Below are 19537 nucleotides of genomic sequence, written 5' to 3'. Positions count from 1 at the left end.
GTTTTCTTTCTTTGTGACATCTTTGTCTGGTTTTGGTATCAGGGTGATGGTGGCCTCGTAGAATGAGTTTGGGAGTGTTCCTACCTCTGCTATATTTTGGAAGAGTTTGAGAAGGATAGGTGTTAGCTCTTCTCTAAATGTTTAATAGAATTCGCCTGTGAAGCCATCTGGTCCTGGGCTTTTGTTTGTTGGAAGATTTTTAATCACAGTTTCAATTTCAGTGCTTGTGATTGGCCTGTTCATATTGTCTCTTTCTTCCTGGTTCAGTCACGGCAGGTTGTGCATTTCTAAGAATTTGTCCATTTCTTCCAGGTTGTCCATTTTATTGGCATAGAGTTGCATGTAGTAATCTCTCATGATCCCTTCTATTTCTGCAGTGTCAGTTGTTACTTCTCCTTTTTCATTTCTAATTCTATTGATTTCAGTCTTCTCCTTTTTCTTCTTGATGAGTCTGGCTAATGCCTTATCAATTTTGTTTATCTTCTCAGAAAACCAGCTTTTAGTTTTATTGATCTTTGCTACCGTTTCCTTCATTTCTTTTTCATTTATTTCTCATCTGATCTTTATGATTTCTTTCCTTCTGCTAACTTTGGGGATTTTTTTTGTTCTTCTTTCTCTAATTGCTTTAGGTGCAAGGTTAGGTTGTTTATTTGAGATGTTCCCGGTTTCTTAAGGTAGGATGTATTGCTATAAACTTCCCTCTTAGAACTGCTTTTGCTGCATCCCATAGGTTTGGGGTCGTCGTGTCTCCATTGTCATTTGTTTCTAGGTATTTTGCGATTTCCTCTTTGATTTCTTCAGTGATCACTTGGTTATTAAGTAGTGTATTGTTTAGCCTCCATGTGTTTGTATTTTTTACACATCTTTTCCTGTAATTGATATCTAGTCTGATAGCATTGTCGTCGGAAAAGATACTTGATAGGACTTCAATTTTCTTAAATTTAACAAGGCTTGATTTGTGACCCAAGATATGATCTCTCCTGGAGAATGTTCCATGAGCACTTGAGAAAAATGTGTATTCTGTTGTTTTTGGATGGAATGTCCTATAAATATCAATTAAGTCCATCTTGTTTAATGTATCATTTAAAGCTTGTGTTTCCTTATGTATTTTCATTTTGGATGATCTGTCCATTAGTGAAAGTGGGGTGTTAAAGTCCCCTACTATGATTGTGTTACTGTCAATTTCCCCTTTTATGTCAGTTAGTATTTGCCTTATGTACTGAGGTGCTCCTATGTTGGGTTCATAAATATTTACAATTGTTATATCTTCTTCTTGGACTGATCCATTAAAAGGAACAGAAACCATGATCAAGGGGGGTTTATGCCAGGAATGCAAGGATTCTTCAATATACGCAAATCAATCAACGTGATACACCATATTAACAAACTAAAGGAGAAAAACCATATGATCACCTCAATAGATGCAGAAAAAGCTTTCGACAAAATTCAACACCCATTTATGATAAAAAAAAACACTGCAGAAAGTAGGCATAGAAGGAACTTTCATCAACAAAATAAAGGCCATATATGACAAACCCACAGCAACATCGTCCTCAATGGTGAAAAACTGAAACCATTTCCACTAAGATCAGGAACAAGACAAGGTTGCCCACTCTCACCACTATTATTCAACGTAGTTTTGGAAGTTTTAGCCACAGCAATCAGAGAAGAAAAAGAAATAAAAGGAATCCAAATGGGAAAAGAAGAAGTAAACTTGTCACTGTTTACAGATGACATGATACTATACATAGAGAATCCTAAAGATGCTACCAGAAAACTACTAGAGCTAATCAATGAATCTGGTAAAGTAGCAGGATACAACATTAATGCACAGAAATCTCTGGCAATCCTATACACTAATGAAGAAAAATCTGAAAGTGAAATTAAGAAAACACTCCCATTTACCATTGCAACAAAAAGAATAAAATATCTAGGAATAAACCTACCTAAGGAGAAAAAAGACCTGTATGCAGAAAACTATAAGATGCTGATGAAAGAAATTAAAGATGATACAAATAGATGGAGAGATATACCATGTTCTTGTATTGGAAGAATCAACATTGTGAAAATGACTCTACTACCCAAAGCAATCTTCTACAGATTCAATGCAATCCCAGTCAAACTACCACTGGCATTTTTCACAGAACTGGAACAAAGAATTTCACAATTTGTATGAGAACACAAATAACCCCGAGTAGCCAAAGCAATCTTGAGAAAGAAAAATTGAGATGGAGGAATCAGGCTCCCTGACTTCAGACTATACTACAAAGCTACAGTAATCAAGACAGTATGGTACTTGCACAAAAACAGAAATATAGATCAATGGAACAGGATAGAAAGCCCAGAGATAAACCCCACACATATGGTCACCTCATGTTTGATAAATGAAGCAAGAATATACAGTGGAGAAAAGACAGCCTCTTCAATAAGTGGTGCTGGAAAACTGGACAGGTACATGTAAAAGTATGAAATTAGAACACTCCTTAACACCATACACAAAAATAAACTCAAATGGATTAAAGACCTAAATGTAAGGCCATGCACTGTCAAACTCTTAGAGGAAAACATAGGCAGAACACTCTATGACATAAATCACAGCAAGATCCTTTTTGACCCACCTCCTAGAGAAATGGAAATAAAAACAAACATAAACAAATGGGACCTAATTAAACTTAAAAGCTGTTGCACAGCAAAGGAAATCATAAACCAGACCAAAAGACAGCCCTCAGAATGGTAGAAAACATTTGCAAATAAAGCAACTGAAAAAGGATTAATCTCCAACATTTACAAGCAGCACATGCAGCTCAATAACAAAAATGGAAACAACCCAATCCAAAAATGGGCAGAAGACCTAAACAGACATTTCCCCAAAGAAGATATACAGATTGGCAACAAACACATGAAAGAATGCTCAACATCATTAATCATTAGAGAAATGCAAATCAAAAGTACAATGAGATATCATCTCACACCGGTCAGGATGGCCACCATTAAAAAAATCTAGAAACAATAAATGCTGGAGAGGGTGTGGAGAAAAGGGACCACTCTTGCACTGCTGGTGGGAATGTGAATTGGTACAGCCACTATGGAGAACAGTATGGAGGTTCCTTAAAAAACTAAAAATAGAACTAGTATACGACCCAACAATCCCATTACTGGGCATATACCCTGAGCAAACCATAATTCAAAACTTTATGTACCAAAATGTTCGTTGTAGGTCTATTTACTATAGCCAGGACATGGAAGCAACCTAAGTGTCCATCACTGGATGAATGTATAAAGACGATGTGGCACATACATACAATGGAATATTACTCAGCCATAAAATGAAACAAAATTGAGATATTTGTAGTGAGGTGGATGGACCTAGAGTCTGTCATACAGAGTGAAGTAAGTCAGAAAGAGAAAAACAAATACTTTATGCTAACTCATACATATGGAATCTAAGAAAAAAATGGTCATGAAGAACCTAGGGGTAAGGTGGGAATAAAGACACAGACCTACTATAGAATGGACTTGAGGATATGGGGAGGGGGAAGGGTAAGCTGTGACAAAGTGAGAGAGTGGCATGGACATATATACACTACCAAACATAAAATAGATAGCTACTGGGAAGCAGCCGCATAGCACAGGGAGATCAAGTCGGTGGTTTGTGACCACCTAGAGGGGTGGGATAGGGAGGGTGGGAGGGAGGGAGACGCAAGAGGGAAAAGATATGGGAACATATGTATATGTGTATCTGAATCACTGTGTTATAAAGCAGAAACTAACACACCATTGTAAAGCAATTATACTCCAATAAAGGTGTTAAGAAAAAAAAATAAAATAAAATTTAAAATAAATAAATAAATAAAAATAAAATGCCCTAGATGTGGCAAGTAAAATCATAGATACATTGAAACTTTAATTCCTGGGTTCTATTCTCAGAATTCCTCAGCATTTTTGGTTAGGGAAAAACACATTTAAAAATGAATACCAAATTCAGTATCTAACATGAGCTATACACAGCAATAGATGCAAGATATATAAAGATGAGTTGGTCTTAGTCCGTAACCTTAGTGCCAAACTCTTTGCAAATGCTTTGAGTCTATGGCAATATTACTTGCAAGTGGGTGGCAAATTTAAGCTGAAAAGTGAATCAGAATGGAACTAGACACAGAACATTTTTATTTCGTTTATGTACATTGATGCTGCATAGCCAAAGACACTAAATGTTCATGAAAAGAAGACAGCCAACAGTCACTTTCCCCTTCCTACTGGGCCTGAAGCTGTGGGGGAAATGAGTGACAGCCTTATGGTTATCAGTAACAATGTTTACAATTTGTTGCTGCGCGTGGGCTTTCTCTAGTTGCGGCGAGCGGGGGCTATGCTTTGTTGCAGTGCATGGGCTTCTCGTTGTGGTGGCTTCTATTGTTGTGGAACAGGGGCTCTAGGAACACGGGCTTCAGTAGCTGTGGTACGCAGGTTGAGGAGTTGTAGCACACGGGCTTAGTTGTTCCACGGCATGTGGGCTTTTCCTGGACCGGGGCTTGAACCCGTGTCCCCTGCATTGGCAGGTAGATTCTTAACCACTGTGCCACCAGGGAAGTCCAGGACCATCCATGCTTAACAAAGAATGCATACAGATTCACAAACAGAATTTTTTTTAACATCTTTATTGGAGTATATTTGCTTTACAATGTTGTGTTAGTTTCTGCTGTGTAACAAAGTGAATCAGATATACGTATACATATATCCCCATATCCCCTCCCTCTTGCGTCTCCCTCCCACCCTCCCTATCCCACCCCTCTAGGTGGTCACAAAGCACTAGGCTGATCTCCCTGTGCTATATGGCTGCTTCCCACTAGCTATCTATTTTACATTTGGTAGTGTACATATGTCCATGCCACTCTCTCAACTTCGCCCCAGCTTACCCTTCCACAAAGAGAAATTTAAAATGGGGAAATGGACTAATAGTTACTTATTCCCAGACAAAAAAATGCCTCATTTTCTTAATCTGATCTATATGACTCCAGTCACTAATAGTTTTGTTCATATGATATTGTAATTCAACCTTCAAGTTCCTTTCTAGCAATCGGATCATTTTGTTAAATTCTACTGTATTACTTAGTGCCTAATACATGGAAATAATGGACTGAAATAAAATAAACACATTTACTCACTGAATTTTGGATCAACTTCCCAACTATATAACATGCCTTTTTCCAAAGTAACTCCAAATATTCTCATTTTAAAATTTAACAGTTAAATTTCCCTCTGATAAAATTGCCCAGGTTGAAAAAACAAAAAAGAGGGCACTGGAGAGAAACAAATGCAACGAAGTCCAAAGTTTGCAAGCTTTTGCTGAAACCAGAAAGTTGATAATCAAACTATTTCCACTTTACATAAATATCTGCAAAGTAGGAAAATCTGTAACGTATTTGTACCAAATGGGGAAAAAAGACTCCCCAATACCACTACCACCCTCCATCCAATCTACCTCCCCTTAAATATGTGTTCCAATTCATTTGTTCTTGTATATTAGGAAATAAAAAAGAATGAGTTTTGTTACCCTGTCCTTTTGTAGCATCACCAAATGTTGACCTTTTGCATATATAATAGCAAATTAAATCCTAGGAGTAACTTCTGCCTAAAGCAAGTGAGGCAAAGCTGACTGAACCTTGAATAGAGAAAACTAGCTCTGGGCCAGCTCTAACAGGGATCCCTGAAAGGGCAGCCGGAAGAGCCAAGACAGTGATGTCATGAATAATTTTGCTCATTTTTATCAACGAGAGATGACAGAGGAAAATAAAATACCTACCCAGGCTCAGCATCTGGCACATGGGGACATTGTCAATTCATATCAGCACAGCTTACCTTTCATTAGTTTCTATATCAAAACAGAATCTCTTGTCGATAGACTCCGTCTTCCTTCTCACGCAGTACTTCAGGGTTAAGTCCAAGGGTCCCTGATATAAGAAAAGGATTAATAGCCAGCTTGAAAAAAAATACATAGAAGCTTCTTCTGCCTACTGCAGCGTTCTCAGTGTCACTTGGAAGGCATCTCTCAGGGCAGCGGGAACAATGTTTAGCCTCACTGAGAACCTTGTCCCCTCAAATGGTAGTTGCAGCAAGGTGGCAGATGGTTTCTCTCTGCTCCAAAAATCAATGGCTGAGTTCAGGAGAAAATGCTCAGGATAAGCCCTTGCTCTTTTCCAAGCGTGATATATTAAATAGGAAACTCATTATACAACATGTAAAGGGGAATTCAGGAGAAATGGGCTGCCCAAATGCCATTAAGTGTACAAAATAAAATTTCGTGAGGCTTCTACGTAGGGAGTTTGCAATGAGTAAGTGGCTTTCTGCATCTTCCTTGCATTAAAGTGGCAGATAGAAGAGGGGAAGAAAACATTTTTGGTTCCCCACTTCCAGAGTCTTTAAGATGATGGGAATTACAAAAGCAATATCTCCAAAGATAGGGCAGGAGTAGGGAAAATAGGCATATTTGTGTAATAGTCAAGGTGACATTTGGTATTTCATATGTGCAGGATAGTGTGGCCCATCTGTCTTGTGGTCATGTAACAAGGCCATAGAAATCCACTGTGTCCACAGATTAAAATTCCCCAAATCCCAACATAGTTCAGTTCCCTTCTGTTATCTCAACAGAGACAGTGGGGTATAGGAAAGAGAAGTAATGTTTATGGATCACCTACTATGTGCCACATATTATGATAGGTATTTTTAAACCACTTTTCTTCATAACAACATTCAGAAGGAAGTGAACCGCAGAGAGGTAAAATGGCTTACCCAAAGTCACCCAAGTTGATATAGCAGAAATAGCAATAAACTAAGAAGTTTAAAAACTTGGGTCTTGTCTCAGTTATGCCATTTACTAGCTATGTGGCCCAGAGTAAATATTCTTCCTCTCTGAATATAAACTTCACAACCTATTAAATAGGAATAATATTACCCACCTTGCTGTCTCGAATTCAGAAATACTGCCTAAGCACTATACCATCCAAACTGGTCCATACAGCTGATCATCCAGTACTTCCCTCTCATTGTCACACTCAAGCCCTTTGCAGGTCTATCCTTTTACCTATTCCTGCACTATAGAAACAAAACTCTATATTCACCTTTCAATCTGCCTTCCCAACCCCAACACTTAGGATATCAAGCACTGTTAGCCTTGCAAGATGAGAGTAATTAACAGTATCATGTACTCACCCTCCTTCTTTAAACTCTCAACTCCTTCAGATTTGGTGAGGTGATGTCAAAGCTTGGGGGACAACACCCTGCCCCCCACTCCAGGTTCACCTCCAGACACCGTCATCTAGTTTATGTCCCATCAGTGCAAAAGTACTCTTATTTCACACATGTATCACTCTTTCATGACTCCAACTTTGCATATACTGTTTCCTCCACCCAAAGTGACTTTATCTATATTCTTTGACTGGCTAAACTCTTAACTTGTTCTGCAACTTGTAGTTCAGCTTTCATTTCCTCAAAAATCCTTCCCCAATACCATATACTGTCTGCTATGTGTTTTCTGCATTGTATTAAAGCTTTTTTTTTCATGTCTGATTTCCCCACTTGACTGAGATCTCCTCAAGGATGTGGGCAGTGTCTTATTTATCTTTATATCTCTAGTACCTAGTAAAGAGTTAGTGCTCAACAAATATAAACTACATTATCATCCTTGCCATTTTTTCTGAGAAAAATGATACTGAGCAACATTAAGTAATTTACTCAAGATCACAATTTACTAGGCCACAGAACTAGGACTTAAGGCTAGTTCTTGAGACAAGAGTGTCCAAGAGGTGGAGTAGGACGACCCTTAGCTCACTTCCTCCCATGTGCACACCAATATTACAGCTATTTACGGAGCGACGATCAATGAGGAGAATCACCTGAAGACTAGCAGAAAAGATCTTCTACAGCTAAAAGTATAAGGAAGGAACCACAACTAGACAAGTAGGAGGGGCACAGACATGGTATAGTCAAGGCGCACACCCCTGGGTACATGATCCACAAACAGGAAGATAATTACAATCGCAGAGTTTATCCCTAAGGGGCAAGGGATAAACTGACCCCCATATGGGATTCCTAGTCAGGGGGTCCTGACCTGGGAAGACAAGGCCTCAGAACATCTGGCTTTGAAAGCCAGGGCTTCCTTTCAGGAGGGCCAGAGGGCTGTAGGAAATAGACACTCTATTCTTATAGGGTGCACACAAAATCTCACCTGCTCTGAGAACCAGGACAAAAGCAGTAATTTGAAAGGGGCCTGCGTCAATTCAACCTGCTGGTATTAGAGACCCACCCAGAGAGACAGGAGACAACTGGAACTCACCCTAGGGACATAGACACTGGTGGCAGCCATTTTGAGGAGCACCATTTTGGAGTTCCCCTTGTAGCTTATTAATGTCAGACCTGGCCCCACCCACCAGCTAGTTGGAAAAAGTCCTAGGACATGCTAGGCCAGCCACAGAGGGATACAGCCCCATCCACCATCAGGCTAGCAGCAGCAATAGATCCCCCTGGACTACCCAGCCATTCCAGGACCCAGTGTCATCTAACAGAGAGCACAGGGCTCAGCCCTGCTCACCAGAAAGTGGGCAAAAGCTGCACGCACTGGCCTTACTCTGGAGCAGGCAGGCAACAGCCCCAGGATACAATGGGCTCCAACACTGCCCAGCAGTGTGCTGAAACCAGCTTTGAGACATACTGTGCCCCACAGCCAGCTTACCCAGGATCCAGCCCCACCAAACAGCAGGCTGACACCAGTCCTTAGACCCCAGCTTGACCCAGCAGCAGCTTGACACTTGCTCTGGGACCCTTCCTTTGGGCTTCACAAGAAGCCAACCAATGACCTGGCCAAGCCCACCAGTGGGTAAGGACCAGGACACAGCCTAAACTACCATGGGGAAATAACCAGTTCCAGGACTCCCTGGGCCCCACAGCCAACTGCAATGGAATGCAGACCAGCCCACCAGCAGGTGGTAGCTTCAGCAGTAGGCAGGGCCTGGCAACCAACCACGGGGGGTTGCCCACCAGTTTGCCCATAATAGTAGGCCCCACCAAAAGAGGGGCCTCTTTTTATATATAAGACATTCTATTCAAAAGCTAGCTGCAGAATATACATTCTTTTCAAGTGCACATAACACTCTCCAGGATAGATCACAAGCTAGGATGCAAAACAAGTGTCAGTAAATTTAAGGAGATAGAAATCATATCAAGTATCTTTTGTAACCACAACACTATGACTAGAAATCAACTACAAGAAAAAAACTGCAAAAAAGCCTATAAAGATGTAGAGGATAAACACTGTGTTACCAAACAACCAAAGGATCACTGAAGAAATCAAAGAGGAAATCAAAAATACTTGGAGACAAATGAAAATGAAAACAAAACAATCCAAAATTTGTGGAATGCAACAAAAGCAATTCTAAAAGTGAATGTTACACCAATACAAGCCTATCTCAGGAAACAAGAAAAATCTCAAATAAACAATGTAACCTTACACATAAAGTAACTAGAAGAACAAACAAAAGCCAGTGTCACTACAAGAAAAGAAATAATAAGATCAGAGCAGAAATAAATGAAATAGAGACTAAAAAACAAAAAATAGAAAAGATAGATTAAATTAAGAGATGGTTGAAAACATAAACAAAATTGATAAATCTTTACCCAGAGTCATCGAGAAAAAAGAGAGAGGGCCCAAATCAATAAAATCAGAAATAAAAAAGAAGTTACAACCAACAACACAGAAATACCAAGGATCATAAGCGATTACTATGATCAATCAAACACCAATAAAATGGACAACCTAAGAGAAGTTCCTAGAGATAAATGTACAACCTTCCAAAACTGAATCAAGAAGAAATAGAAAATACAAACAGACCAATTACCAGTAATGAAACTGAATGAGTAATTAAAAGAAATACTCCCAACACACAAAAGTACAGAACCAGATGGCTTCACAGGTGAATTCTACCAAACATTTAAAGAAGACTAACACCTATTCCTCTCAAACTATTTCAAAAAATTATAGTGGCAATACACTTCTGAATTCATTCTGTGAGGCCTGCATCACCTTGATATCAAAATCAGACAAAGACACCACAAAAACAGAAAATTACAGGCCAATATCACTGATGAACATACATGAAAAAAATCCTCAACAAAACTTTAGGAAAGCCAATTCAACAGTACATTAAAAGGATCATACACCATAATCAACTGGGATTTATCCCAGGGATGCAAGGATGGTTCAATATCCACAAATCAATGTGATACACCACTTAATAAACTGAAGACTAAAAAATCATATGATCATCTCAAGAGATGCAGAAAGAGCTTTTGACAAAATGCAACATCCATTATGATAAAAAAATTCTTAACAAAATTGATATACAGGGAACATGCCTCAACGTAATAAAGGTCAAATATGATGAGCCCACAGCTAACATCATAGTCAATGGTGCAAAGCTGAAAGCATTTCCTCTACGACCAGAAACAAAACAAGGATACCCACTCTTACCAGTTTTAATGAACATAGTATTGGCATTGCAAGCCACAGCAATCAGACAAGGAAAAAAAAACCCTAATTGGAAAGGAAGAAGTAAAAGTGTCAATGTTTGCAGATGACATGATACCACATATACAAAATCCTAAAGATGCTACCAAAAAAACTATTAGAACTCATTGAAGAATTCAGTAAAGTTGCAGGATACAAAATTAATATACAGAAATCTGTGGCATTTGTACACACTGACAACAAACTATCAGAAAGAGAAATTAATAAAATAATCCCATTTATAATCTCATAAAAAAATAAAATACCTAGGAATAATCTAAGGAGGTAAAATGCCTGTACTCAGAAAACTATAAGATGCTAATGAAAGAAACTGAAGATGATACAAACAAATGTAAAGATACTCCATGCTTGTGGATTAGAAGAATTAATATTGTTAAAATGACCGTACTACCCAAGGTAATCTACAGATTCTATGTAATCACTATAAAACTAGCAATGGCATTTTTCACAGAACTAGAACACATAATTCTAATATCTGTATGTAAATGCATAAACCCTGAGTAGCCAAAACAATCTTGAGAAGGATGAACAAAGCTGAAGTTAACATGCTCCCTGATTTCAAACTATACTACAAAGATACAGTAATCAAAACATTATTGTTCTGGCACAAAAACAGACACATAAATCAATGCAACAGAACAGAGAGACCAATAATGAACCCACACTTATGGAGTCCATTAATCTATGACAAAGGATGCAAGACTATACAATGGGGAAAAGACAGTCTCTTCAATAAATGATGTTGGGAAACTAGACAGCTACATGCAAAAGAATCAAACTGGACTACTTTCTCACATCATATACAAAAATAAACTCAAAATGAATTAAAGACTTAAGTGTAGGATTTGAAAGCATAAAACTCCTAGAAGAAAACATAGGCAGTTCTCTCTGTGACATCAGGCTTAGCAATATTTTATTGGATCTGTCTTCTCAGGCAAGGGCAACAACAGCAAAAATAAACAAATGGGAAACTATAAACAAAATGAAAAGGCCACCTACTGAATGGAAGACAATATTTGTAGATGATATATCTGATACAGGGTTAATATCCAAAATATACAGAGAACTCATAAAACTCAAAATTAAAAAAAAACAACTTAAAGAATAGACAGAGGGCCTAAATTTTTTGAAAGAAGACAAACGAATGGCCAACAGGAACATTAAAAGATGCTTAGCATCACTGATCATTGGGGAAATGCAAATGAAAACCACAATGAGATGTCACCTCACATCTGACTGAATGGCTATCATCAAAAAGACCACAAATAACAAATATTGGTGAGGATGTAGAGGAAAGGAAACCCTAGTACGCTCTTGGTGGGAATTTAAATTGGTGCAGCGACTGTGGGAAACAGTATGGAGATTCCTCAAAAATTTAAACATAGAGCTTCCATATGATCCAGCAATTCCACTCCTGGGTATTTGTCGGAAGAAAACAAACACACTAATTAGAAAAGATATATGCATCCCTATGTTGAGCATTACTTACAATAGCCAAGATATGGAAGCAATCTAAGTGCACACGAGTAGATAAATGGATTAAAAAACATGTGGCATATAAAAACCATGGAATATTACTCAGCCATACAAGGGAAGGAAATCTTGCCATTTGCGTCAACATGGATGGACCTCGAGAGTATTATGATAAGTGAAACAAGTCAGACAGAGAAAGACAAATACCATATGATTTCACTTATATGTTAAATCCAAAAAACGAAACAAATGAACCAACATAATGAAACAGAAATAGAATCATAGGTACAGAGAACAAACAGGTGGTTGCCAGAGGGAAAGGGGGGGCAGGATGTGAAAAATAGGTGAGAAAGGTTAAGAGGTATAAATTTCCAGTTACAAAATAAATGAATCACAGGTATGAAATGTACAGTGTGGAGAATATAATCAATAATTATGTACTATCTTTATATGGTGACAGATCATAACTAGACTTATCATAGTGATCCTTTTATAATACATAGAAATCCCGAATCACTATGTTGTTCATCAGGAACTAACATTGTGTTACAGGTCAATTATACTTGATAAACAAACAAATAAACAAAGTAACTCATAGAAAACAGAGCTCGGATTTGTGCTTACCAGAGGTGGAAGCTGGGGGAATAGGGAATTGGACGAAGGCATCTAAAGGTACTAATTTCCCATTGTAAGACAAGTAAATACTAGGGATGTTATGTATAACATGATTAATATAATTAACACTTCTGTATGTTACATATGAAAATTGTAAAGAGAGTAAATCCTAAGAGTACTCATCACAAGAAAAAAAAATTTTCTTTAATTTTGTACCTGTATAAGACAATGGGTGTTCACTAAACTTATTGTGATAATACTTTCATATTGTATGTAAGTCAGATCATTATGCTGTACACCTTAAACTTATACAGTGCTGTATGTCAGTTATATCTCAGTATAACTGGAAGGGAAAAATATTTGATATGAAGAATGAATGAATGAATAAGTAAATGAATAAATAGGTAAAACTAGTTATTGTGATTCAAAATGTAGCTCTCTTGCCTCTTACAACTACCTGAAAGGGAAGGGATGAGAATCTTATAAAATAGTATTTGGGATTGTGCTCTGTAAAGTAAGCAGTACAACCCAAATGGAAGTTGATAGGCTGAACTACTAGAGTACACTTGTAAGTACCACAGTCAGAAAGAGAGCTAATTCTTCCAACTCCAAATTGGGCTAATAATACTTCACAGTGCTGCTGAGAAAGTAAATGGCCCATGGCAGCAAATGTCTAGCTCAGAGCCTGGTGAACAGCAAACATTGAATAAATAGTGGCTTTTATGGTGTTATCATTATTATAGTCTCACTTATTTGTATTATTTACCTTTCTAAAACACAAACTAGTAAAAGGAACTGAGAGAAATGATAAGAAGAAACCATTTCCAATTCAGTTTATGGAAATTAAAGTAACTACTTCTACCTCCTCTTTGCTGTAAATGGTCAAGCAAGTTCCTCTTTCCATTCCATAAAGAGTCCCATATTTAAATTGCTTAGGCTGACACTTACTGCAGTTTTGCAAGTAGCCACTCAATTAAAAGGGCAGGGGGAAAGAATAACTAAAAGAAGGGCTTGCTCTCATCTGCTAAGAACCTATGAAAGTGGTATCTGCTGCCTCTGGCCTCAGCTTTGCAGTAGGACCTGCCTAAGAAAGGAACTTTGAAGTCCAAAGTTTGGAAAGTAATGTGTGTAGAAAAAGAAAAGAAAGAGACTACAGGACAGTGTTACTTAAAAGCACTTGCCAGTCAGATACATAAGCTAAGTTCTGACAGAAATGGGACAAATTCTGTGCTACAGCACAATTTATTGGAACCACGTTGAAAGGTTCTTTGGCAATTGGCAGACTGGAAACTAAGGAGAGTTTTGGATTCATGGATGAATAACTGGCCCGCATAGAAACATGGATGAGGGTTGTGGAGACCCAATATGGTATGCTCTGTTAGAGGTGCATCCCATGTCTAATCCACATTCAAATCAGAGCGGCAAAACTTGTGGTTAATGACAAAAAAGAAAAGCAGTTTTTCAACAGTCTGCCACCAAATCTCAATCATCACTAATTTCCTATGAATAAGCCACATAAGAGAGATCTTCCATGGAAAGCACCAGCAACGGAGAAAAAGTCTCCAAATTTCTGCCTATCGAATTTGGGTCTTCATGCACCACAACTTTCAATGCTAACAAGTAAACCTTTTTTTCACTTTATAAACAATTTGTAAATAAGGGAAATCCTTAAAAATATGCCCTAAGACCCTGTCTGAGAAACAGTTAAAGGGACACACTGAACTACTTTTAGAATATGAAGAGTCAGTCTATCAGCTTTTATCTTAAGAAACCTTCAGGTGTGTGTACGTGTGTGAGTGTGTGTGTATGTGTGTGTGTGTGTGTGCATGTGTTCCCAAAGCCCCTACCAAGATAGGCAAAAGTGAGATAACAGAATAATTTTTTTAGCTGGGTGGTCATACATAAAAAATAATATATAATGTATAACATAATATAACATATATATATAAGATCAGGTTCCTCCAGGTTAGTGAACTATCTTCTCAGTGTGTTAAACTCATCTTGCCATTTTGGGGAGTAGGGGAAAGTTTGGAGGGCAGAAGAAGATGCATTAACTGTTTAAAGATATTTGAGCATTACATACAATGTGGGGTATAGATTATTCCAACTTTAGGCAACAGAATACTCCTTGAAAAAAGGAATTTTGGAAAATGTTTTGTATTTTAAAGTCTTAACTATTTAAAGGAATCCTATAGTAGAGCCTTCTTAAAAGCAAGTAATACTCTCCTCCAATTTAACCATATTTTTTTGCAAATTTTCTTTGTACAATGTGATAGACTCTTGTAATAATGATCTAAAAGAGTACAGGCACTTTCAGAAGGCCTAGAATCATTAACACAGATTTTTCACTCAACTGAGTAGTATCTGGCCCAATGCAAACTTAGGCCACAGAGAACATATGAAGTCGTGCCTTCACACGACAGTGGTGGACTTGATTCTTTGACACGAAGTCAACATATACTCTTTTCTGAGATGCAGTCAAAGATGTATTTCAAAAAAATGTGGCCCATAAAAGAACTGACCTGCTGCTTAGCACCTGGCTTCTGCTCCATAGGTGTCATGGTGAGCGTTTTGGTCTCTTTCTCATATTGGCAGTAGTATTTCACCCAGGATATTCCCAAAGCCCCTACAAAGATAGGCAACAGTGAGCTGATAGAATAAGTATTTTGGCTTCATGGTCAGTCCACCCCTAAGACAGAAGCTGTGTACAGATTATTCTTCATGGTCATGATCCAGATCTAGTACTACTTTTCCCCTGAGCTCCAGCCGTGCAGTACCACCTGCCCACTACACAGATGGATAACCTAATCATCATCAACTGCTTTCCACATCTGCTCTGGCTTGCTCCAAACCACTCTCCTTGCCATGTTCCCTGTGAATGCTCCCATTATATATCCTATTGTATGATCTGGAAACATCTGTAATCTTCTGCTCCTCCTTCCCTGTAACCTGCCCTTCAATCCCCTACATGTCTCTCCTTTCACCCCTTTCAGAACTGAATTCATTCAGGACCCTATTTCTGACTTTTTAAAAAAATGTTTTATGAGCTATTTCAAACAAAACAAAAATTCACTACTTCTCCAATTAATTCTTTCAGTGGCCTTCTCTTTGGTTTCCCCATCTGTGATCACTCCTTTCTAGCCCATTCTCTACTCCTTTGTTAGAGAAATATTTTTTTAATTATAGGTTTATTTATATCATTCTTTTTATTATAAACCACCCATGGCTTTCCCACTCTCTCCAAACTCCTTAGGTTGGCTCACAAAGCCTTTTATAATGTGATCGTATTTACCTTTCCAACTTTGTCTTTTGCCACCCTCACCTCTATGCTCTTGTCTCATGGAATTATATTCAGTTACCAAAACAATAGGTGGCAATATAATATATAGACCAAGTTCAAGACATATTTAAGAGTGAATAAGGCACTATCACTAATTATATCAGGACAACAAGTATAAACCAGGACTGTCCTTGTAAAACCAAGACCCTACAAACAAACTATAACCTCACACACCTCTGTGCCTTTATTCATGCAGTGGTATACACCTGGAATTTTCTTTGCCATTTTCTTTACCTGTCAAACTCCCAGTCATAATTCAAGTTTCAGTTCATATATCACTTCCTCAGTGAAGCCCTTAGATATATGCCCCAAATGCAGTGCTCAACACATTTCATTATAGTTCTTGATATACTTGTGTCTTAATCAGACTGTGAACTTCTTGAGGGCAAAAACCAAGCTTGATCCATTTTTTGTACCCCCAATGCATTGCATATTGTCTGGCAAAAAGGATTCTTAGTAAGCGTACATTCAACTGAGTAGGAATGTCATATCCATTTAACAAATTAGAAAACTGGGGCATAGAAGGATCACATAGTTAGTTGATATTAGAGCCAAGATTACATACTCATTACTCTGTGCCTCTCTTATAATATAACAGTGGTTCTCAAGTAGGGGCAATTTTGCCTCCCAGGGGACATTTGGCAATGTCTAGAGACATTTTTGGTTATCACACCTGGGAAGTGCTATTAGAATAAAGTGGGGAGAGGCTATAGATGCTTCTAAACACCTTATAATGCATAGGATAACTGCTCGAAACAAAGAATTAGCCAGCCTGAAATGTCAATACCACTGAGACTGAGAGATCCTGCAATGGAGAGTTGAAGAGATGAACCTGACCAATAGAAGAACACATCTTTGAAAACCATCAAAGTGAGTTGCTCTAAGGGATGAATAGCATGATAATATCACTGCTGAAATACCATGTTTTGTGGATTTCAGTGGGTTTTGCCACTGGTAACCTCTGGGTAGTCTCATTTGCCTACTCACCAGGTAGAATAATTCTGGTCAGGGAATGAAATCACAGGCTTTGAGGACATTGGGTCATAGTTCAAAAGGAAAATCAAATAGTACATAAAGGTTTACATAATGTTATTTAGGAGGTAGAAAAGCTTGAACCCTCTGCAATATTCAGTGACCAGATAAGTTAACCCATTTTCCTTGGTTAGCAATGAACAACTGTGTTGCTCACTGAAATCACAATGGTTGTGTAGTGCTTTAAGGGCAAGTTTATGATCCTAAGGCAGTGGAAGGTATAGGGTATAGCTGTAGGAGCATAGGTTTTGGCATTTCCCAAACCTGAATTTACACTTAGCCCTGATACATGATAGTTGGGTGACTTTCAACTAGTGATCTCTCTAAGCCTCAGTGGTTTCATGTGTAAAATGGGTATGATAAGGTGGTTTCAAAGATTACATGAGGTAGTATATTTAAAGCACTTAACACCATGCCTGGAACATAGTAGGTATAATAAGTATTATTTGATGTCTCCTTTCTCCTACCTCCCTCTTAGCCCCAAAGAGTCATTGAAAGGATTAAGCAATTAACAATACCCATTTTGAATCTCAGAGAAAACCTTAGGTCTTATCATCCCACAGCCTTTGTAAGACAAATCCTTAACCTCCTCCTCCAATTTCTCCCTCCTTTTTGTTTTCTCTGTTCCCACACTACTCTCCAAATAGGTATAGCTGGCAGGGGTCTATGAACTATATGGGTGCCTGGAGTTTGGAGAAGCCAAGTGGCAGCTGGTGTCAGCCTACTGAAACCCAGTAGCTATCCCTGTATTCCCACACACATTTCTCTTGTGTATAGAGATAGCCTTCGATGGTTGGCTGTCCTGGAAGTTTGCATGTCTGTGGAGCTTCTTTCATCCTTTTCTTAAGTTCTTCCATCTCTTCTCGGGTACTGGAGAAATGATTTCTTGTCTGTAAGACATTATCATCATAATCATTATCATCATCACCATCATCATGAATAAGCATTCACTGGTCAGAGACCCAGTGCAGAGTTTTCTTGGCTTTCACCATGTGCTACAACATAGCAAAAAAACAAATGTTGAATGGCATAGTAATTAGAAAACAGTTTAGTGGAGTTTAACAGTACTAAAGTCTAAACGGGAGAGGGAAACATAAATACCAATGTACCCATAAAACTACATCTGGGAGACATTTTCTAATGGAAATGACAAAAGTTTCCAATAAATAAAGGCTCTAAGAATTCTGAGCATCAGACTGACCCCTGCCTTACAAAAAGGGAGGCTATAAAGAAGGTTCCCAAAGATAATATTATCACGGCAACTTCTACATTCTGCCTCAAGTAAAGCTACTGCCTACTTGACTCTGAATCAAATCCAGGCCATTAGAATAAAGGATATGACAGGGTGCTCTCTTTGAACATAGGTTAATGGAAAACCTATGTTTTCATGCCCATGAATAGCAAAAGCTAATGTTAAGAAGTAATATATTTAAAAGTACACAACTAAATATTCCTGGTTATAGGAATATTTTGTAAATCAGCAGAAGAGAGGGGCGCTCACATTCTGGTGAAAGACAGTACCCAGAAAGAAAAACAACAATTAAAAACAATACCTGTAAATCAGCATTCTCCTAAACAACCAAGTAAAGTTTATTTCCACTGCAACTTACCGTTTCCATCTAAAAATACAACTATAAATTTTATGCAATGTAACAAGTCCAAAGTCACTACCTCAGTGATGCCTTCTTTTACTGTACCAGATAGTCAATTATTCCACTCTCTATGCTTTAACTTTTTTGGTCTTAACTGTATTTTAGCACTTTTCATAAGTAATCATGATAGATCTCTGTTTATATCTCTCGGCTCCAAGAGACTATATATTCCTTGAAGGCAAAAACTAACATGCCTCATTATGGTATGTCCAGTGCATTTTACAATGTCTGGCACAGAGTATATGTTCATTATATACCTAAGTATTTGTTAAATATGGGTTAAATAAGTAAATGAGAAAAATAATATATGTGACAAGGAAGGGAAGGGTGTGCCTATGCCCATCTATAAGAAACAGCATGGGATGGGCTTCCCTGGTGGCGCAGTGGTTGAGAGTCTGCCTGCCGATGCAGGGGACACGGGTTCGTGCCCTGGTCTGGGAAGATCCCACGTGCCGCGGAGCAGCTAGGCTCGTGAGCCATGGCCGCTGAGCCTGCACGTCCGGAGCCTGTGCTCCACAATGGGAGAGGCCACAACAGTGAGAGGCCCGCATACCGCAAAAAAAAAAAAAAAAAGAAACAGCATGGGAAAGAAGGTGGAGACAACCTTTAAAAATAATTTATTCAACTCTAGTAATGTAATGAGAAAAGTAGTGAGAAAAGGAAAAGAGGGGAAAATGGGCATTTGTGGTAATAAAACCTACAAAGAGAGTGTCCTGACTAACTAGCAGGGAAGGAGCATAAGACCTGTGCTTTAAAAAGCACATAGGTGGGTTCTGATCTGGGAGAGATATAACAAACTAGCAACATTTAATAAATATTGGATAGATAGACACATCAGTGGGTAGAAGG

At 38.3% G+C, this 19537-nt stretch overlaps 1 protein-coding gene across 1 annotated transcript in view; it reads right to left on the bottom strand.

Moving 5' to 3' along the window:
* Positions 1–19537, bottom strand: part of OPHN1 (oligophrenin 1) — a 684959-nt gene that overhangs the window by 312160 nt on the left and 353262 nt on the right. Inside the window, exons 9-11 of the mRNA XM_022561083.3 lie at positions 17797–17926; positions 15187–15290; positions 5857–5948 (exon numbers count right to left, since the gene is read on the bottom strand). Of these exons, the coding sequence (XP_022416791.1) occupies positions 5857–5948; positions 15187–15290; positions 17797–17926 (326 nt within the window). The remainder of the gene's footprint in view (positions 1–5856; positions 5949–15186; positions 15291–17796; positions 17927–19537) is intronic.

Source organism: Delphinapterus leucas, chromosome X, assembly GCF_059928025.1.
Source record: "Delphinapterus leucas isolate spDelLeu-1000000601 "Yukka" chromosome X, BTC_Dleu_Yukka2, whole genome shotgun sequence".
Taxonomy (NCBI): domain Eukaryota; kingdom Metazoa; phylum Chordata; class Mammalia; order Artiodactyla; family Monodontidae; genus Delphinapterus; species Delphinapterus leucas.
This window is presented reverse-complemented; position numbering and strand designations above follow the sequence as displayed.